This window comes from Tiliqua scincoides, chromosome 4 (genome assembly GCF_035046505.1).
Source record: "Tiliqua scincoides isolate rTilSci1 chromosome 4, rTilSci1.hap2, whole genome shotgun sequence".
NCBI classification, from domain to species: Eukaryota; Metazoa; Chordata; class Lepidosauria; order Squamata; family Scincidae; genus Tiliqua; species Tiliqua scincoides.
In genome coordinates, this window is record NC_089824.1 from 72,300,896 (window position 1) to 72,323,077 (window position 22,182).

A 22,182-nucleotide genomic window follows, 5' to 3' on the forward strand; every position below is an offset into this window, starting at 1 on the left:
GCCATAGATATGGGGGGGGGGGGGGAGAACACCTGTATGTCCATCTAAGATATTTGTTATTGCATTTACAAGTTTGTGAGCATAATATGCTTCAACAAAATGCCAAGGAATTAACCTGAATGCCTTGTAGAATATAAAATAGGCAGTAGGTTAAATAGAAGTCTTAAGATCTCTACCTCCTTATTCTTCAATGTGTCATGTCTAAATTAAAAAGACAATTTGTGACTAGACTACTCTGTGTGAAGTCACCAAATTTTTCTCAGAATATAGTTCGACACTGGCTATCTTTGCTTTAGGCCTGCTGAAAACTTCTGTTTAATGTGAAAACTTACGCTGTTGCAAAATGGTTGACATGCAAAGCAGCACTCCCAGTCAATCATCAGAGCTGTCTATGCTTGTCAGAGCAAGTAATGCAGAAGCAGGGGTGGGGTGGAGAGGTAAAATGAGGAGGCTGCAGAACGGAGTGGATCCGGCAGCAGTGTGCTTGATCCTGTCCCTATAGCAGTCTCTCTGCCTCCTTTCTCTCCTCAGCAATTTTGCTGGAGCAGGTTTAGGAAGACCCTTTGCAGTCCCAGAGGCTTACAGAGGTGTAACAGAATTTAACTCCTTTCACCTCTGACTCTGCTCCCCCACTAGACACCGCACATCTGTTTTTGGTGTGGTTACACCAGCGTGGGGGTGGAAAGGGTAGGATTGGGCTCTAAGAAATGTTTGTGCAAATCTAATGGCTTGCAGACCAATCGATTCGAAAGACAGTGTGAATATCCATCAGATTCAGATTTAGACATTTATTACATGAACAGTTTTTTTTATACACATGTGTGCTAGGAGGAAAAACCCAAAAGTAACATATAAAACTGTATTCCCTCCTTTTCATAAGTCACTGTATACAACACTGAAATAATGCATTTTCTATCTTTAAGGTATACATACATACAAATACACAGATTAAAGTCAACTTGACCCTGCCACAGACAAGATTAACAGCTAGTAGTATCTTTTTACATGCTTTCGATATTGTGCTTTTTGGCTGTTATGTTTTACTAAAACAGTTAATATGTTAACAAATATTAACTGTATTCTACCCACAAGGTTTGTTTTGTCTTTCAGAAGTGGCAAGACTTTATATTCATCTATATACACACACACCAAACCATGCCTTGGGGAAAATATAATCTGAGAATGGATTCATTCAACCATATTTTTTCCACGTAAAAATCTAAATTATTCACTTCAAAACCTTTATTTGAATCTAGGCTACAACACATGTCCACTGTAGCCCTATGAATAGCCTAATATCTAGCCATCTGAATCTACTTTCCTTATGTATTTTGGGATAAAATGGCAAGCAGTATTTATAGGTTTCCTCTATAGGGGCCTGGAATGCAAGTAGCTGAACAAAAGATACAACTGATATTTATCAACTGCCTGCCCTCATGAGAAAGAGATTGTGCTACAATTGTTTGTTGCTCTTATGTACCAATTCTTCCAACTCCCCAAGGAGTTAAGAACTGTTTTGTATTGTGCTATGCAACAGCATCAAGAGCCCCTGTGATTTATGCAATGGTTTATGAACATAGTACCTGGAAAAAGAAAAAAGCTAGTGTGGGGGGGGGGGGAAGCTTCCTGCTATGTGGCAAGGTAGGTTCTCACAGCACTTGACCCATGCAGACCAAAGCAAAAAATTGTGCAGCAACAAAGGCAGCACACTTTTGGACTATGAAGAATAAATTTTCCTCAGTTCCATTTAGGTTAATTAATATATTCACAAACCACTCACAGTTTACTGGTATGATCGACCAAGTTCCAGGTACATCTTTGCTTTTTTGAGAGTAGCAATTTTGTGCTACAATACGTCCTTTTTAAAAGATTCTGTAATGCGACAATCCTATCTATAGCAGAAGCAGGATCTGTGAATAGTGCAAGTTCACCCTATCCCCAGTGTCAACCTGCCACTGCCAGGGCATCTGGAATTGCTGCTGTTGCACAGCCATTTCCAGTGGCAGCCCATTTGTGTGAGACAGACGGTGTGTCATGTTTTGAGATGTTGGAAACGCCATTGCACTGCTGGAATTGGAGTTCTGATGGCGCAGTAGCCTGTTAGGATTCACATCTCTTAAAAAAGCATGAGTGCTATGGCTGGACACAATGGCCTTCAATAAAGGAAATATTACTTGGCAATGAATAACGTCTGGCTACTCAAGGGCAGCGAGCCAGTAATATATTGTTCTGCAATAGGAAGGAGGCATGGTTAAGGAAATGTGGCTTTTGAATTAAATATTGATTCCTTTTGTGTCTACCGACTCAGTAAAGTGCGAAAAACACTAGTGTATGTGTGTATTCTGTGCTCAGCTGCATCACTATTGCAGCTTGGAATCTCAACATATTGTCTTACTGTGCAAATGGGGACTTCTTACAAGATCCTAGAGTAAAGTACAGGGTTCGCCACTGGAGAGATACAAAATCAAATAAACTTTGACATCAGTGCTCTACAAAATGGCTGAGCCACATATATTTTTGTGCTGTTGCATAAATAATCTAATATTTGGTCACCCGGCTCAGCCAGAGGCACAGATGATGAGTCTCTTCTTAAAGACGTTCTTCTCTGGATCATGCAATATGAAAAGAACAGGAAGGTGTTCTGTTAGAATTAGACATATGCCTTCAAGGACACTTGGCTCCAGCCAACAGCTGAAGAAAAATACTGATAAGATTTCTTCTCTTGTGAACTTCAAATTCTTCTAGAAGCCATAAGATGGGCAAATACAAAAAAAATCCCTTAGCATTAAAAAAGATTAAATGTAACACTTGGCACAATTTTTTATGATAATGCTATCTTCCTAATTGCTTCACACGAGGAACACGAAGAAATGTTTGCTCCTTTGTCATCTCCAGACACAGGTACCTTAATTAGTAAAAATTACTAAATTCTTCTAAATTAAGATCAGTAACTAAAACATGATTCTTCTCTGCATCATACTTACTGCATCTTCAGTAAGTAAGTTGATGTATATTCTTACAAATCTGCAGACACAAATGTTAATACCAGAATTTGTGTTTTACATATAATGTCACAATTCTATAATGACATGGCTACTTCCATTTAAAAGGGAGCAGGAGGGGAACAATGATCTTGAAAGAAGTTTATGAATGATGCAGAATATCATTTGTTTCATTTGTAAGGAACCTTTGTTGGTCACATACTCATAACAAATGGTTGTTATAAACCTCCAAAACAAACATACTTGATTTCTAAGTATTCATCAATACCGTATTTTGAACCTTCTCTTCCTAGCCCAGATTGTTTTATGCCGCCAAAAGGGGACTCCACAGCAGACAAAATTCCTTCATTAACACCAACCATTCCAACTTCCAGTCGCTCTGCAACTCTCCAAATTTGTGCTGGATCCTGAGAGTAGAAATAACCTGCAAATTGGGTGATGTAACACAGAGTAAGAAGACATTTTGCAACAAACATTTTGGAGAGAATAGTTGTTCCTTTAAGCTTGAAATAATTAGAGCAGCGATTTTCAACCACTGTGCTGTGGCACACTGGTGTGCCGTAGGAGCTTGGGGGAGGGTCATTTATTCGTAGGGCAGCTGGGGGATTTGAGCTCCCTACCAGCAGGATGGTGTGCCTTATCAATGGTCAAAACACTGAGGGTGTGCCCTTGACAATTTTAGCGTCTTGTCAGTGTGCAGTGAGATGAAAAAGATTGAAAATTGCTGAAATAGAGATTAAGATGCTGATTTGTTCAAGCTTTTCTGATAATGCAAGCATTTAAGATGTGTCAAGTGTCATTTAAGCATTGTGTCATGTCTTGACTTTTGAACAGCATGCCTATTAAGGAAGCACATACCTGCTAAGCCCACATTGGCTGAATTTGCTATGGCAAGAGCCTCTTCCTCTGTATCAAACCTGCAAATATAGACAATAGTGTCAACAACAGAAGAAAATGATTGAATACTGAAAAGCTGCGCTTTACTGCAAGTGGGACACAGTGAGTGGAGTCTTCCAGAGAACGTGCCTAGTGATGGTTTTATGCTACCATATAAAAGAAAGGTCCACAATCCTAGGCCTATAAAATACTGGGCAAGTGCTGGATTCACCTAGGGAGGGGAGCAACCATGTGAAAGAGATAGGAGTGCCCTCTTTCCTAGTTTAACTAAAAATGAGAGATTAGAGAGCATGGTTACTCCCAGGAAAGTTTGCATAGGATTGCAGCCACAGTGACTGACATTTTGCAGAAGTTATCTTATTGGGGTAGGTCCTACAGGGGACTCCAAATGCTTGCGGGTTGGATCTGTACACCCGATCATGACCAGGTGCGACGCAGTGGTGATGGAGCCTTTCCATTCTGGCATTATGTGACCTGTTTTCATGCTGTGACTATGCAGAATTTTGTGCAGGACAGGCGCTTCGGTTGAGAAATTGGATCATGGAGCCTTCTAGGGCAATTGGCAGCAGAAGTGACTGCCTGGTGCAAAGCTCTGCACAGTCATAAGGCAAGAATAGGTCACATCAAACAGGAAGGCTCTGGCACTACTGTGCTGCACCTAGATGCGATCACTGGGCACATCATGGGCCATGGTTTGGCCACCACTGGGGTAGGGGACAGCACCCTTCTAACTGGTTTAAAATGCAAACCAGATGCTCTTCTCTGCACAGAGTTGAGGGACTTTCCAAGACTGTAATGCCTCCAAAAATCAGTGCCACAACTGCAGAAACCACAAAGTTTATCTGTGTAATAACAGTTCGCTGCCAATTTGAAAATTGTATTTCATCCCATGACCCTTAAACCAGGAACTGACATGAGGGATGATGTGCTGGGGTTGGGGGATGTGCTGTGCTCATTCCACAGAGGAACGGTTAACAAATTGCGATTATTCCATGGAAAATGATAACATGCAACTTGCAAAGTAGACCACCTTACTTAATGACTGGGGCCAAAGGACCAAACGTCTCCTCTTGTGTACACAACATGCCTGTTGTGACATTGCAGAGTAGAGTTGGCTCAAAGAAATTCTTTCCATAACTGTGCCTTTTTCCTCCAGTAACGATGGCTGCGCCTTGGGAAACTGCATCATGAATGTGTGTCTCAACCTAAGAGTGAACAACAATGGTATTTAACGCTGAATCCACTACAAAGAAGTTGTTCTCTAAGTTCTCTTAATACTATTTCATACTATTAAATACTAATTCATAGTATTAAGTAGGCAGAAAATAAAATCTTGCAAAGTAGAGAAGACCAGATATAATTTATACCAATACTTCATTAAATTTACCTTTTCTACAGCTTTTTCATTAATTAGTGGTCCTTGAGTAGTCCCTTCGTCAAACCCATTGCCTACATGTAGCTCTTTCTTAATGGCTTGTGCAAACTTGTTCACAAATGCATCATGGATCCCTTTTTGCACTAGGAAGCGATTTGTACATACACAGGTCTGAAAATAAAAATAAAATGTTTGCTTTCCGTTAGTCATCCACTAGTGGATTGTAATTCAAAGAACAATAACTGGTGTTATTACCACTACTATAATATTGTCCATTTGACTTTTGTTTGTTTGCTGTATTCTTTGGCTGTGTAGTTTTTTTTTTCCATCTCAAGCATATGCCCAGCCACCCTGGATTTGAACATAATTAACTATGACTTACAAAGAGCAAGGTACATTTTCTTGAGTGAATCTTTGTGCTATAGCCCTTTCCTGCTTCTTCATTTGCCTGTGTGCAATGGGAGCCATGTCAATATATCTTACCATCCTAACTCCTCCTATCTAGAATTTAGAAGAGGAAAGGTACATTTTTACTGATTTTCCCCTTCCGTTTCTAGCCTCCCTGCTCTCAACCAAGATCTGCACCAGGGGTTGAGTGACTAACAAAGTGCACATTTTTGGGGAGAGATTCAGGGGGCTGGAGACGGGAGGGAGAACTGGTGAGGTCTGAATACAACCCACAGGTTGTATTTAAAATACTTAAAACATTTCCACTTTTGCCTTCATCAGCAACACAGCTGATTGTCAAACCAGGCCCTGGGAACCAAGGACACAATTCCAAGAACTCTGAAGACACAGAGATGGACAGTAGAAATCTCCATACTAATTGGCATACTAGAAGACTACTATCATTATGAGGAGTCAATCAGGTTTCCTGGTTGTCTGTCTGCCTGCTCATTTAACAAGGCCTGGGTGTTGCAGACCCACAGCTGTTGTTTTCTATAAGCGCTGTTCCTTGTGTGACTTGTCACCATATAGCTTAGATTAGGACCAGATTGATGAGAGCCACCTAAGTGAAAAAAAAACATTATCAGTTTGTTTTTTTTAAGTTAGAGGCTAAGCTTCTAGTAACTTCCCTGACAGTAGGCATATGGCTCAGAAATGTCCCACTCTTTGGATTTCACCAGTGGAGGCGGGCTGCGCAGTCACATTCCAGAACCTGCTCCTTTGGGATGTCAGGAATCCAGGGTCAGTGGAAGGGTGTTGTAACCCTTTTTTTTTTTTTGCCTCATGCATGCTCTTTATACCAATAAATCTTATTGTTTTGAACATATATTGTGGTCTCTCCTTGGCCCCTGGCTACCCTTCAAACCTAGATAAAGCAGGGTCTGGCTAGACCAGCTTCCAATTTAAGACTGTTTCTTAGGACCCAATCCTATCCAACTTTCCAGCGCTGATGCAGCTGGAATTCTGTCCCGAGGTAAGGCAGCAAATGTCCCCTTACCTTGAAGAGGCCTCAGTGACTACCCCCTATGGCAGATGCAGTGCATGTCCTGTTGGCGCGGCTGCATCGGTGCTGGAAAGTTGGATAGGATTGGGCCTTCAGTTTATTTTCCCAAGCACATGACACAATGAAAATGATTAAAACATTGTTGAAACTATCAAAAAGTAGGGAGAAAAAACAAATATGATTCATAAGAGTAAACCAAGTAGGATGAGAAATTTCACCTGGCCTGAATTTCTGTACTTAGAAGCTAAAGCTCCTGCAACCGCTTTGTCTACATTGGCACTATCAAACACTATGAATGGAGCATGTCCTCCAAGCTCCATGGAGACTCTCTTCACAGTGCCAGCAGCATGGCGCAGCAGTATCTGCAAGTATACAGGAAACACAGAAATCTGTACACTTAGAAAGATAAATATGCAAAAACCTAAATTTTCTATTGCCTAATTCTGACACAGGGAGACATTACATGTGTATTACAAAGCCACCCAATGATCTGCATAGGTAACAAAAATTCACTCTGAAAGACTTCAAGACACTTTCAACTCTTCTGGTTTTCATTTCTAACTTCCTTATATTTCGAATGCTTTGCTTGCCCTGACACTGAATGTTTGATTAAACATTTAAAGCAGTAGCCAGGAGTACTCGAAACAGCCCCTGCATGGACAGCCCACCTGCTCACCTCTTACTTCCATCTTAAGCATCGCGTCTGGTGCTCGAAACCCAGAAGTCACTGGCAGTGATTCCATCGCCACTTACTTCCAGGTGCCATCGCCACTTACTTCCAAGTGCCGAGCTCTATGCCTGCAGCATGGAGGGCGATGTGATAGAGGTAAGTTTGGGGACTACCGAATTATAAGATCTAATGTCAAGAGGAAGACTGATTTCAATGGAATTTGCACTGAACCTCATTAAAACATAAGAAGAGCCCTGCTGAATCTAATGAAAGATTCATGTAATCCAGCATCCTGTTTCAAGGTCAGAAAATTAAGTCCAGTCCCCAAGTGGGTTCAGAAAACCTTTCAATATCTTTCCCCATATTATTTCCCATATACATTGCAAGCCACAAGCCATTTGCTCCAGGTATTCCCAATAAAGTGTGACCAGCACAGAGTAACTAGGTGCAGTATCCACTAGAAGTAGTAAACACAAATTAGGTCACGATCTAATCCCACTAACACTCCCCACAAATCACTAGATTTCTTTAAACAGGGATTTCTGATTCATAACTTTAATCAAAAAAGTTATTGACACAAACATTTTTCATAATCCCAAAGAGTAGTCTTTTTTTATGAAAAATTTGTTTACATGCTGTGATGGACCAAAAATGGCTTCCAGTAAAATGGATGGGAAAGAAGAATTCTAGAAAGACAGACTGGTGGGGGTGGGCAGGAGGAAGCCCTCCTTAATTGAAAGGCATTATTCAGTAGACTGTAGTGGAGACAAGAAATTAATAGCTTTCTACTCTGGTAGTTCCAAAACTTACAAAGAAACCGGAACCATGCAAAATATTACAGTCCATACCAAAATGACTCTTAGAAATAGTTTAGATATAACTTTAAAACCTTAGCGAGTGCTAAAGCAGATAAAGGTGTATCTTCTGTAAAGATCTTAGAATCAAGAGCGAACTCTTACAACACATGAAGCATACCTTTCCTGTAGCTGTTGAGCCAGTAAATGAGATTTTGGCTACCAAAGGATCAGTACAGAACACTTCCCCTACTGCTGCAGCCTGTTGTCTGGAACAAGGAACAACATTATACACTCCAGCAGGAATTCCAGCCTGATCTGCGAGCTGTAGAGAGACATGACAACAATGCAACACAAACTGGAAGCTTGTCCAACACAAAGGATGGACCACATAGTATAGTATTTTAATAGTAAAATGAAAATGAATATAGCCATTTTGAATGTCTATTAGGGAGATAAAGTGGAATGAGTATGTATGTATGTATGCATGTATGCATGTAAGCATGTATGAAGAAAGAAAAAAAGAAAGAAAGAAAGAAAGAAAGAAAGGTTGCTTTTGGCTTAACAACTATATATCATAAACAGGTGAAACAAAATATTTTAAATACTTAGAGGAAAGAAGTATCCCCCAGTACGGTACTGACCTAACAGTGACCAGAAGACACATTACAAATATTTTCTGTTTAGCTTTCTAAATAACAATATATTTAATGTCTGTTTTAGAATAAGTGGGCACAAAGAGATTTATATGAAAGTTGCCTGAATGCCTAACTTCAAGAATCTTGTTCTAAAACTTGCTGCACTGCTAATCAGTATAAAATCTTACCTCAGCAAGTGCTAACGCAGATAAAGGTGTATCTTCTGCTGGTTTTACCACCACTGTACAGCCAGCTGCTAATGCAGCACCCACTTTCCGTGTAATCATAGCACTTGGAAAATTCCACTACATTGAAAGAAAGACAGATGCATTTAAAGCCAGTAGAACTTTCACCACATTACAATAGCTGGCAAGTTCTGAAGTTTCTGGTGAATGGAACACACAAAATAGTTGGCTTTAATGGCATTAGCAGTGGCTTGATCCACGCATTCCTGCGGCCTTTGGGGACTAACAGCCCAATCCTATGCATGTGTACTCAGAAGTAAGTCCCATTAGAGTCAAGGGGGCTTACTCCCAGGAAAGTGTAAAGAGGATTGGGCTGTTAAGTATCTTAGTATCAAACCAGTTATAAAAGCCATGCTTTCCAGGAATAAAATGGCACCTCTACTCCAGCTACCTGCAGTTATCTATATTTGCAACAGGGCTAATACAGTATTTGCTAAAAACTCAGACAAAAAAAGAGGCCTGGATGGAAAAAAATCAAATTATTTTTCTTTGCAAAACTTGCAATGCACATAATTTTATCTAAGCATAGAGCACAGCTAAATCAAGCTATTTGGGATATTAAGTAGAAATGACCAATTTAAACAATCATGGGAACTCACAGGAGTAATGATGGCAGCAACTCCCACAGGCTGCTTCAGTACAAGCATTCTTCTGTCTTTTGCAGGAGGTGAAATGATGTCACCATAAATACGCCTAGCTTCTTCAGCAAACCATTCCAAGAAGGAAGCAGAATACAGAATTTCACCATGTGCTTCCTTCAGTGGCTTTCCCTACACCAGGGTCAGAATGGAGAAACTCACAATATGAACTATAACACTTTAAAAATAGTTTTCAAAAAATCCAAATGTGTAATTAATAAGTTCTAGAGCTTAAAAGCTTACTATCTTGCTGTTTTCCAGCTGCTGGTGTTTATTTTTTTTTAACGTTCAAAGCCCATCTAGGTCTGGTAACCACAAAGCTTAAACACAGCTTCTTTCTGGGTTCCAGATCACCATGGGAATCAACACACAGCTGATGAGAGATGTACTTATCCCCTTCTGTGTCTACAAATTTTCTCAGCAATCCCACCCCCATCCCAATCATTTTTTACTAAGCAAGATTCACTTGCAATTATGGAGCCAAGCTAGGGGAGAAAATGTTAAAATTGCCATGGGTTAACAGCAGGCAAGCGAAGGATTATGCAACTCCAACTGCAGCAAGATCTCCTCTGCAGATACCCTCTCAGTCCTCACATTAGCCTTATGTGGGAAATACAGGACTGAGAACACTGTGTTCATGTAACATCTAGTTATCTATTTTATCCATAAGCCCTCACAGTCTGCATTCAGCAGATCAGGCTCTCTTCTCAAAAAGTCTTCTCTATACTGGTTTAACATATAGGCACATATACTAGCCTTCATTGTGATTGCCCCAAATCTATTAAATGCCCTCCCAGTTGATACTCAGAGTTGCTCCTTTCTCTCCACTATCTGCAAAGGATATAAAAACTATGTATTTCAAAAGGTGCATGTTTGCTAATGTCAATCTGGTTTACTTTTAAAACCGTGCGCAGGGGGTGGAGGGCCTACTGAAATGGCAGACCTCTCAATGCACTGGTTTACCAAAGAATTGGGCCATTACTCATCCTTTTAAGTGAGATTCTTGTAAACCCCAACCTTAATTTCACCCCCACAGTCACAGAAGTAAATATTTTTCTTCTGTATATACTTACATTTTCGGCTGTAATGATTTTTGCAAGGTCATCTTTATGCTCTATCATCAAATTATACCATTTTCGAAGCAGAGTACTTCTTTCCTGAATAAGAAAGAACATTTCAACAAGATTTTGCTGTTAAATAGATTCTCAACAAATAACTACCCTCTATTCTGTCTTACTATTACAGTACTTGTAAAACCACTTTGGAAGTCACAAAGTGCTTTGTATTTCACACTGCTTGTTCTTCCAGCAACCTGTAATGTAGATCTCTATAATCCCCAACTTACACACAGAATACTGAGGTTGAGACAAACTTGCACAACCTTGCGTTTTTAAATCTATTACTGGTCTCTGTATTTCCAAATCCAATGCTGTTCACAGGCCTGCAAATGGCTCTCAATACAGCAGGCTCACAACCAAAAACTGTGGGACAGTAGGACCTAAGAGTACGCTAATTGGGGGGGAGGGCGCATCATAAGTTAACAGCAAACACACAATGATAAAATATTAAAATGAAAACAATACGTGCTACTTATTTGTTAAATTGTTGACAGCTTTCCTGTCATTTCCAGAACACTCAAAGATGAGTTAGCTTTCTTATTCAGCAGTTGGGCAGAATACCACAAGCACACTTTTTCCTCATACATCTTTAAATAAAAGGTTGAGAACTGTATCTATTTTAAAGATAGAGTGGGTGAACTGGAGCAAAGGTGGGAGAACTGGAATGTCTGGTGACAAGGGAAAATATTGACATAGTGGGCATAACGGAAACCTGGTGGAATGCGGAGAATCAGTGGGATACCGCAATCCCGGGCTATAAACTCTACAGGAGGGACAGGCAGGGGCGTGTTGGAGGTGGGGTGGCCGTTTATGTTAAGGAAGGGATAGAATCCAGCAAAGTAGAGATTGAAGGTGGGTCCGACTCCACCGTAGAATCTCTGTGGGTTAAATTACCAGGCTTGTGCAGCGATGTAATACTGGGGGCGTGCTATCGTCCTCCAGACCAGAAATCGGATGGGGACCTTGAAATGAGGAAACAGATCAGGGAGGTGACAAGGAGGGACAGGGTTGTAATCATGGGGGACTTCAATTATCCTCATATTGACTGGGTCAATTTGGTCACGATAAGGAAACCGGATTTCTTGACGTGCTAAATGACTGTGGCTTAGATCAGCTAGTCACGGAGCCCACCAGAGGACAGGTGACTCTGGATTTAATATTGTGCGGTACGCAGGACCTAGTTAGAGATGTAAACGTTACTGAGCCATTGGGGAACAGTGATCATGCTGCGATCCGTTTTGACGTGCACGTTGGGGGAAGAATACCAGGCAAATCTCTAACAAAAACCCTTGACTTCCGACGGGCGGACTTCCCTCAAATGAGGAGGCTGGTTAGAAGGAGGTTGAAAGGGAGAGTAAAAAGAGTCCAATCTCTCCAGAGTGCATGGAGGCTGCTTAAAACAACAGTAATAGAGGCCCAGCAGAGGTATACCGCAAAGAAAGAAGGGTTCCACTAAATCCAGGAGGGTGCCCTCATGGCTAACCAGCCAAGTTAGAGAGGCTGTGATGGGCAAGGAAGCTTCCTTCCGTAAATGGAAGTCTTGCCCTAATGAGGAGAATAAAAAGTTTATTTTGCCCTTATAAACTGTGGCAAAAGAAATGTAAGAAGGTGATACTGGAGGCCAAGCGAGACTATGAGGAACGCATGGCCAGCAACATTAAGGGGAATAATAAAAGCTTCTTCAAATATGTTAGAAGCAGGAAACCCGCCAGAGAAGCGGTTGGCCCTCTGGATGGTGAGGGAGGGAAAGGGGAGATAAAAGGAGACTTAGAGATGGCAGAGAAATTAAATGAGTTCTTTGCATCTGTCTTCACGGCAGAAGACCTCGGGCAGATACCGCTGCCCGAACGGCCCCTCCTGACCGAGGAGTTAAGTCAGATAAGAGGTTAAAAGAGAAGATGTTTCAGACCTCATTGATAAATTAAAGATCAATTAAGTCACCGGGCCCTGATGGCATCCACCCAAGAGTTATTAAGGAATTGAAGAATGAAGTTGCAGATCTCTTGACTAAGGTATGCAACTTGTCTCTCAAAACGGCCATGGTGCCAGAAGATTGGAGGATAGCAAAAGTCACGCCAATTTTTAAAAAGGGAAAGAGGGGGGACCCGGGAAACTATAGGCCGGTCAGCCTAACATCCATACCGGGTAAGATGGTGGAATGCCTCATCAAAGATAGGATCTCAAAACACATAGACGAACAGGCCTTGCTGAGGGAGAGTCAGCATGGCTTTTGTAAGGGTAAGTCTTGCCTCACGAACCTTATAGAATTCTTTGAAAAGGTCAACAGGCATGTGGATGTGGGAGAACCCGTGGACATTATATATCTGGACTTTCAGAAGGCGTTTGACACGGTCCCTCACCAAAGGCTACTGAAAAAACTCCACAGTCAGGGAATTAGAGGACAGGTCCTCTCGTGGATTGAGAACTGGTTGGAGGCCAGGAAGCAGAGAGTGGGTGTCAATGGGCAATTTTCACAATGGAGAGAGGTGAAAAGTGGTGTGCCCCAAGGATCTGTCCTGGGACCGGTGCTTTTCAACCTCTTCATAAATGACCTGGAGACAGGGTTGAGCAGTGAAGTGGCAAAGTTTGCAGACGACACCAAACTTTTCCGAGTGGTGAAGACCAGAAGTGATTGTGAGGAGCTCCAGAAGGATCTCTCCAGACTGGCAGAATGGGCAGCAAAATGGCAGATGCGCTTCAATGTCAGTAAGTGTAAAGTCATGCACATTGGGGCAAAAAATCAAAACTTTAGATATAGGCTGATGGGTTCTGAGCTGTCTGTGACAGATCAGGAGAGAGATCTTGGGGTGGTGGTGGACAGGTCGATGAAAGTGTCGACCCAATGTGCGGCGGCAGTGAAGAAGGCCAATTCTATGCTTGGGATCATTAGGAAGGGTATTGAGAACAAAATGGCTAGTATTATAATGCCGTTGTACAAATCTATGGTAAGGCCACACCTGAAGTATTGTGTCCAGTTCTGGTCGCCGCAACTCAAAAAAGACATAGTGGAAATGGAAAAGGTGCAAAAGAGAGTGACTAAGATGATTACGGGGCTGGGGCACCTTCCTTATGAGGAAAGGCTACGGCATTTGGGCCTCTTCAGCCTAGAAAAGAGACGCTTGAGGGGGGACATGATTGAGACATACAAAATTATATAGGGAATGGACAGAGTGGATAGGGAGATGCTCTTTACACTCTCACATAATACCAGAACCAGGGGACATCCACTCAAATTGAGTGTTGGGCGGGTTAGGACAGACAAAAGAAAATATTTCTTTACTCAGCGTGTGGTCGGTCTGTGGAACTCCTTGCCACAGGATGTGGTGCTGGCGTCTAGCCTAGATGCCTTTAAAAGGGGATTGGACAAGTTTCTGGAGGAAAAATCCATTATGGGGTACAAGCCATGATGTGTATGCGCAACCTCCTGATTTTAGAAATGGGTTATGTCAGAATGCCAGATGCAGGGGAGGGCACCAGGATGAGGTCTCTTGTTATCTGGTGTGCTCCCTGGGGGCATTTGGTGGGCCGCTGTGAGATACAGGAAGCTGGACTAGATGGGCCTATGGCCTGATCCAGTGGGGCTGTTCTTATGTTCTTATGTAATGTCCTGATGGCACCAACTCCTTGCTGCCCTCCTCCACCCCCCTTTTCTGCAGCATGCAAATATTTTAAGCATATAAGAATTTACACTCTTTTCACAGTAAAATCCTGGGTAAATCCTGTAAGGGCCCTATATTTTTTGCAATTTCATTAAAGAGGAAATAAGCATTGCCAACAAAGTAGTTTCCTTTAATTTCAAGGTGTGAGTTAAATTTAAAATCAACTACTGTACTTGGAAGTGGAGCATTAACATATATCTTCGTTACCTAATGCTTCAGTGTCTTAATTTTTTGCCAGTTACTAATATCTCAAAATTGATGTGCAAACTGCCTCAAAAACAGGCACTCTGAGGTTGAAAATGACTAAACCAGCATTTCTCAATGTTTATCCCTCACTGTACCACTTTGCATGGTCCACTGTACCACTTTGCATGGAAGTACCACTGGAAGTTACTGGCAATGATGTCATTGCCAATTACTTCCAGATTGGGAGGCCAGAAGCAATGCAGCAAACACCAGTAAGAGGCGCAGGGCAGAAATGAGGACTTTTTGAGTGCAAGATGCACATGCTGGAGCTCTGCCTGCTGAGCCATGCCTCCTACTGCTGTGTGTCACATTGCTTGCTGGTCTCACTGTTAGGTGGTGGGGGTCGGGGGGGGGGTCTTGCAAGTATCACTGAATACCACCTCAAGTACCACCAGTGGTATGAGCACCACTGGTTGAGAAACACTGCTCTAATTCCTAGATATTTAACAGCTGCCTGTGGTGAGCTACTACTTAGAGGGAGAAACTCTGTTCATGCTCAGACACATGGTTTTTTCTTGACACACTCCGGAGTAGAGTCATGGGCTAAAAATGCATTTTAAAGCTCAGCCTAGACCCTGCTTTCTCCCCATCACTGGGGACTGGGGAAAAGTCCCATAACTGCTAATTCCCTGCTAACTGGGCAAGTGACACTTTTCAGGTGGTGTTCAAAGAGGCACTTTTTCAAGTGGGTGCTCCTCTTTTGTTTAGCAAGGGGAGAGTAACTGGTCCTCCTCACCCCAGCAGTGTCTTCTCTAGTGGTTGTCTGCTGGTGTTCTGCATCTTTTAGATTGTGAGCCCTTTTGGGACAAGGAGACATTAGTTATTTGATTTTTTATCTGCTTTGTGAACTTTTTGTTGAAAAGTGCTATATATATAATTATAATAATGATAATTTAACAGGGGGAGAGAAACTGTCCCTCTTCACCCCAGCACAGTGTCTTTTCTCGTGGTTGTTTGCTGGGGTTCTTCTGCATCTTTTTAGACTATGAACCCTTGTGGGACAGGGAGCCACTTGGTTGTTTGACTTGTCGGTAAACCACTTTGTGAACTTTTTGTTGAAAAGCAGTATTAATAATAATAAGAGCAACGATTGAGAAGACCCCCTCTTCCTCCACAACTGGCAGGAGATTCCTGGCTGAAGTGCCCTATTACCCTATAAGATAGGAGAGGTGTGTGCTCTTCCCTTATATACATATGGGCCCACTATCTGTTCCCCAGAGGCAGATCCAAGGGGGAACCAGGGGTGTGTGCTCCCCTAAACTGATGCCTGAGAGGAAGGGCACCTACCAAGAGGGGAAGCAGCCTAAGCACAGCTGGGAACCCTGGTCTACACACCTGGAAGAGGCAGACTGAGAGCTCAAGTCTACCCTGCAGGTGGGTTTGGGTTTCCAGTCCAGATGGGAGCCCATATCTACCTGCCACAGAGGCCAGTTCAGCCAGGAACCCAGGTCTACCCACTTAGCAGACTGGCCAAGCACCAATGAGGAGCCCAGGTCTACCTGCCCAGCAAACTGGCCATGGAGACCAGTTCATCCAGGAACCTTTGTCTGGTTGGGAGCCCAGGTCTACCCGCCCAGCAAACCTTGGCCAAGTAGGTAATGGGGAGCCCAGGTCTACCTGCCTGGCTGACCGAGCCTCTGGAGTGGAGGCGGTGCTCATGACCCCCCAACACACCTGCTGCCCCCCGCAGCAGAAACACCTGCCCCCGGAGAGACAGTGGAGCGACTGCTCTCGTGCGCCCGCCGCTGCCACCGGGCTTCGCCCCTCACCTTAGCAGGGAGCGCGCTCCAGGCTGAGCCGGCCTCGTAGGCGGTTCGCACCGCGGCCCTCGCCTCCGCCACCCCGCAGTCCGCCACCTGGCTCAGCTCCGCGCCGCTGGCCGGGTCGCGCACCGGGAAGGCGGCCGCCGCCTGCACCCAGCGGCCTCCCACGAAGCCTCCGCAGCGCACCAGGGGGCCGCGGCACGCCGCGCGCGCCGGGCCCAGGCCGCCGCTGCTGCTGAGGCGCACCGCGGCGGGGCCGGCCAAGGCCTGCGGCGGACACCGGCGGCGGCTGAGCGGCGCACGGAAACGTCGACATGCCAAGCGAGTCGCCATGGCCGCGCCGGGGACGGAGGGTGGAGCGCGCGGCGGGCGAGTGCAAAGGGCGCCGGAGCGCCTCCGCTGCTTCCCGGGCACCGCACTAAGGGGCAAGTCTGTACGCACTTTCCTGGGAGTAGCCCCATTGAACACAATGGGACTTGCTTCTGAGTAGGCACGCACAGGGTGGTGCCCTTGGGCTGCACTCCTAGCCACGCTTTCCTGGGAGTAGCCCCATTGAACTCAATGGGACTTGCTTCTGAGTAGGCACGCATAGGGTGGTGCCCTTGGGCTGCACTCCTAGCCACGCTTTCCTGGGAGTAGCCCCATTGAACTCAATGGGACTTGCTTCCGAGTAGGCATGCATAGGGTGGTGCCCTTGGGCTGCACTCCTAGCCACGCTTTCCTGGGAGTAGCCCCACTGAACTCAATGGGACTTGCTTCTGAGTAGGCATGCATAGGGTGGTGCCCTTGGGCTGCACTCCTAGCCACACTTTCCTGGGAGTAAGCCCTGTTGAACATAATGGGACTTGCTTCTGAGTAGATGGGCATAGGATTGGGCTCTAAGGCTGCAATCCTAGCCTCACTTACCTGGGAGTAAGTCCCATTGACTATTATGGGACCTACTTCTGGGCCTTATGCATATACACCTGGCATCGCACAAATGGTGGCATCAGTCAGGCAATTGCATGCAGCCACACGAACGCACCTGGCAATCAAGCAGATGATCTGTGATAGGGCCATTGTGGTTTGCTGTGGAATGTGCTCTCCCAGTATCCTTACATGGCACTAACCCTGGTGGTCCTACACACTTGTTTTACTGGCTAAATACCCCCAGCAAGTCAGAAATGCATGTGCTTAAGTTTTTGTGTATCCTACCCTCTCAAGGGTCTTAACACTCCATGAGAGAGCAGGGCACAGTTCCAATGAAGTAATATAAGTCTTTTTGCTACCATGAGGGCACAGAAAGTCCATTTCAATTGTCCAGGTGTGAGTCTCCAGATAACAGGTAGATAATTAAGAATTACATACATATCTGTAAAAATTAAAGGTTGCTGCAGCACTGTCTTTATAATAATTATTTCATCCCAAAAGCTTACAATAATAGGACATGACCACAACATATGTGTACGTGTAGCATTCAAACTCTAGCATCTCCAACATCTAGATTCGTTGCTAAGTCCTTTAAGGAATAGCCTCTGTGGTGTCCAATATATTCTAAAGAGTATTTCTTGCTGTATTAGGAGTAATTTAAGATCTCTTGGGGTTGCAGCAACTTGCAGAAATGAAAACTGTTGGACCACTGGATTAGAGTACCACCAGGTAAAGTGGGAGGTACCAGGAAATAGTGTCCCAGTCCTGCTCAGGTTCTTAGCAATTGTGCTGAAACAGCTTTAACTAGTGCCAGGATTCATGGTAACTTTTTCTGCTCTCTCTAATAAAAATATTTGGTTATAATGAACAGTACTGGGAAGGATAACAGGCATGGGGAATGGGGGGTGACAGGGGAAGGAATGGGCAGGTAGGCTCCTAGGAGAAAGGCCCGTCTCATACTTTATTTATATATTAGGGTCATGGCATGAAGAAGGTTGGACCATTGCCACAGCAGATCCAAACAGCCATCCATGATGGAATATCAAAGAGCAGCCCTTCTGACTACAGGGTTTTTAATAGTTTCAACTTAGTTCTTAGTCAACCAGAGATTTGGATCTGTTGAAGCTTCTGGAAAATGTTTTCATCAGGTCACTCACTCTGACCCCCCCCCTAGAGAATCACAGCTTCAAGCAATTCCCAATTAGCTAGACTTTGAACAGCCACCCAGTTATCAGACCTCTCACCCCACTGAAGTGAGGTTCAAGATAAGGAGCTTTTTTTCCAGTCCACTAACCAGTTCTGTTCCCACAGTTGCTCCAAAATGACTGGAGGCTTTCAAGATGGATTCAGTCCTAAGTCAGTGATTTTAACCTGTTCTTCACACAGGTACAGTCATTCACTTGAAAACTTGCATGTGCATGCAATGTAATAGGAATAATCCTAATACTGTATTTTTTTCTCTACCACTTTCTATCTTGTGTAAAAAGGGCACTATTTAAGTGAAAGTGATGATCCTAATCTACATTAAGTGAGTGTGATGTCCAAGCTGCACATTCCAAGGAGATGTGTGTGTTACTAATCTGAATCTCCCTAGTTAGTATTTCCCTGCTTCAGACTCTGCTTTATTTGTTATGATATCTCAAATATGGGAGCAATCCATGGGTCAATGGTAAAACCACTATTGATTTCAATGGCTCAAGATTATACCCTTTAATGGATGTATTTTGCAAGGATTTGCAGTTTGGTTGTGCATAGCAGTGTTTCCTTTTGCCCAGTGAAGTCAAGACAATTCCCATCCTCTATATTAATTTATGAGTCAAGCCTCATTTAGGCTTGCAAGCCCCTCATGTCTATGCAGAACATTTTTTACAGTCAGGAATCCCTATTTGGATTAATAAAGTGAAGTATAAAACAAAATATTTGAAGTTCAGTTTTTTTTTAAATGGAACAAATACTGATGCATACTTTTTACTAATAAGACTGTGGCAGCAGAGAAGGGTTTAGGGGCCAATCCTAAACAGTGCGTACTGGCTTACCGCCAGTGTGCACTGCTGCAAACGTGCCGTAAGGCACATCTGCGGGCCCTAGCACTGGGCGAGCACGGGTGGTAGCCCAGCGCTGGCTGGCACTGGGCTACTGCCAGGCGGCCACCAGAGCTCTGCGGCTCAGTGGTCGTGTGGTCCGCCGAGCAGCAGAGAGTTAAGTGGGGGAATGGGGAGAGGAGGGGAGGAGGCAGGCGGAAGGCAGGGAGAGGGTGGGGAGGCGGTCTTCTGGAGAGGTGGGGAGAGGGGGGGAGGAGGTGTTCCAAGAGAGGGAAGGAGGCTTACTGTCCAACATGGAGGCTCTTGATTCACTGCCGATCATTCGGTTGATGGTGGATCGAGTAGGGGCGAAAGTCCCCTTCTCCTGAGGAGCTGCCATCGGCTGCCCAGAGTGTGCAGGATGCAGTGGCAGCCATTTTTGATGCTGCTGCAGCCCCACACTCCAGGCAGCTGAGGATTGGGCTGTTAGTTACTAGACCATGGCATGCTGAGAGAGGAAGGAATGGTCAAATGACATACAATAACATAGTTTCTCTGTTCTAGGCATTTTTGCACAGATGTCTATGGAAAACAAGAATCATATTAATTTTTAGTCATGTTGCTTCTATAAAAGAAGAAAACTATCAACGATGGAAAAAAAACTGATAAATAACTGGCAGATAAGTAACTGATAAGAAACTGGCAACCTGACATTTCAAATAACAGGGCTTTAGCCCCTGTTGTCAGTGTCATATTTGATTAAGAAATGCACTGTAGCCTATATTTCAAAGGTCACAGTTATCCTATCGAAAGTTGTTTCAAAATCATAGTTTATAGGCCAGAAGATCAGTAACATGAAAGTTTGCAAGATCTGGTCTCTGCTGGCTTTACTTTGCACTTTTTGCCAGAAAGCTACATCATGCGGCCTATCAACACATATTGAAATAGGTAAGATATTATGGTAATAAGATAAAATATGATAACAGAGTTCTTTAATTGGTGGCAGTGACAGTTGCTAGGTGTTTATCTGTCCAAATACAATATGCAGCACCTTTTAAAATAAAATCTTGCACTATGAACTGCCTTCAAAGCTAGTACTGAGGTGGGTAAAATAAATACTGTACAGTATTAATAATATCAACATAATGCGAAGGTAACACTACAAACAGCCAGTAGAGGTATATATGTGCTATATTCTCAATCATTTATGTTAAGATATACAATACTGTGATATCTCAGCCCGCAGGACTTTGTGTGTTGATCCATGAAATACTGAATGTCTTCTGAAGTTTCAAGTGTGTTGTAAACATCTTGCCCACCACTTGAAACAGATCTTTTTTTTTTTTTTTAAATTCCAAACCTTATGGGGTGAAGGGGAGGGGGAAATAGAAAACTGGGCATTTATTTTGTTGGACATAGCACTGGTTGTGAAATAGCGAATGTTTTGATTGTAATTACTTTTATAATGGAACCTCAGCTATACTTTTTATTGCTAGGAGGCAATACATGTGTGTCTGTGAATTTATTTTAATCATAATGTTCTAGTAATTTGCATAAGTCTGCATATAATAATTCGTGGTGAATTAAATGAGATTTAGCAGGGTGAGCAAATGTAAATATTTCCTGAGTTGGATTTCAGCAGTAAAAATGAATAAAATGGCTTCTCAATAACTTAATACTACTTTTATAATAAGATAATTACAGTTCCACCCTGTACGTGCATCTTTAGAAGTAAGTTCCACTGAGTTCAGTGGTTTACTCTCAGCTTAGCATGCAAAGCAGTGCTTCTCTAACTGGGGCGCAGTGACACCCCAGTCAGAGAACCTTGGCCTCTGTCCCCTTAAGGGGTGGGGAGTGGGGGAAGCAGTGACATAATTGCCAGGATTGCATTGCTTTGGAGGGGTGCAGGGGCTTGGTTGGACTCACCACAGCCTACAGCAGCCTTCCAGGGGTGCAGGGAGCCTTGCATCAGCCTCTGCAGAACTCCCCAACATGCAGAGACTGTGAAAATAACGATCGCAATCGCAAACCAGAAGTGGGTTGCGATTGTTAGTTTTACATTCTCTGCTTGTTGGGGAGCCTTGTGGAGGCTGGCGTGGGGCTCCCTGCACCCCTGGAAGGCTGCTGTAGGCTGTGGTGAGTCCAACGAAGCTCCAGTGCCCCTCCAAAGTGATACGATCTTGGCGATTGCATTTCTGCTTTCCCCCCCACTCCTTAAGGGGGCAGAAGCCAGGGTTCTCTGGCTGGGGCATTGCGATGCCCAGTTTAGAACCACTGATGTATAGGATTGCAGCCTATGTTTGTTTGTTGTAGAAATCTGTGTTTATCAGACATATATGCAGCATCTTACCTGATTTCATTTTTGCATCATTAAACTTATGTAACTAGAGTCACCTATTGTACTGTGTTGTTACTTTTCCAGCTCATAGAGCTCTGGAATTTTTTGGTCAACAAGAGGGAAATGTTGACTACAGAAAGGTAGGTTCCTGTTAATAGCTTTATATGATATTCTAATGTCCAAATGTTCTTTTTTATACTACCTTTTGGCTGTTGGATTTGAGCTGCTTGGATTGATTTATGCTAACTTTATTCAGTTAATATTCAGTTAATATTCAAAAAAACATATTTATAAATCTTTCAAAACTATTTTGAGTCCAGTTATAGTTATATTAAATATTGTTTGGATGAATTGAAGAAAATATATTAATACAGATAGTTATTAATACAGATATAGTCAAACTACACAAAGAACATGGG

General features: G+C 43.3%; 2 protein-coding genes across 2 annotated transcripts in view; one reads left to right on the forward strand and one right to left on the reverse strand.

Moving 5' to 3' along the window:
• Positions 1 to 768: 768 nt before the first annotated feature.
• Positions 769 to 16,828, reverse strand: ALDH5A1 (aldehyde dehydrogenase 5 family member A1). Its single transcript, XM_066624451.1, has 10 exons — positions 16,502 to 16,828; positions 10,783 to 10,866; positions 9,671 to 9,841; positions 9,015 to 9,131; positions 8,370 to 8,513; positions 6,943 to 7,086; positions 5,287 to 5,445; positions 4,935 to 5,104; positions 3,861 to 3,919; positions 769 to 3,426 (listed from the first exon to the last, which is right to left on the reverse strand). The coding sequence occupies exons 1-10, from the start codon at positions 16,826 to 16,828 to the stop codon at positions 3,221 to 3,223; spliced, it is 1,581 nt and encodes a 526-aa protein (XP_066480548.1). The 3' UTR covers positions 769 to 3,220.
• Positions 16,723 to 22,182, forward strand: part of GPLD1 (glycosylphosphatidylinositol specific phospholipase D1) — a 38,158-nt gene continuing 32,698 nt past the window's right edge. Inside the window, exons 1-4 of the mRNA XM_066624452.1 lie at positions 16,723 to 16,920; positions 18,716 to 18,790; positions 19,990 to 20,373; positions 21,848 to 21,903. Coding sequence (XP_066480549.1) covers positions 20,280 to 20,373; positions 21,848 to 21,903 — 150 coding nt within the window. The 5' untranslated portion in view covers positions 16,723 to 16,920; positions 18,716 to 18,790; positions 19,990 to 20,279. The remainder of the gene's footprint in view (positions 16,921 to 18,715; positions 18,791 to 19,989; positions 20,374 to 21,847; positions 21,904 to 22,182) is intronic.

Coding starts and splice junctions, on each gene's coding strand:
- ALDH5A1 (XM_066624451.1), bottom strand. CDS start 16,828: ATGGCGACTCGCTTGGCATGTCGACGTTTCCGTGCGCCGCTCAGCCGC. Junction 5,105..5,286: donor ATGAAAAAGCTGTAGAAAAG/GTAAATTTAATG, acceptor GTTCACTCTTAG/GTTGAGACACACATTCATGA. Junction 3,427..3,860: donor AGCCAATGTGGGCTTAGCAG/GTATGTGCTTCC, acceptor CCCAATTTGCAG/GTTATTTCTACTCTCAGGAT.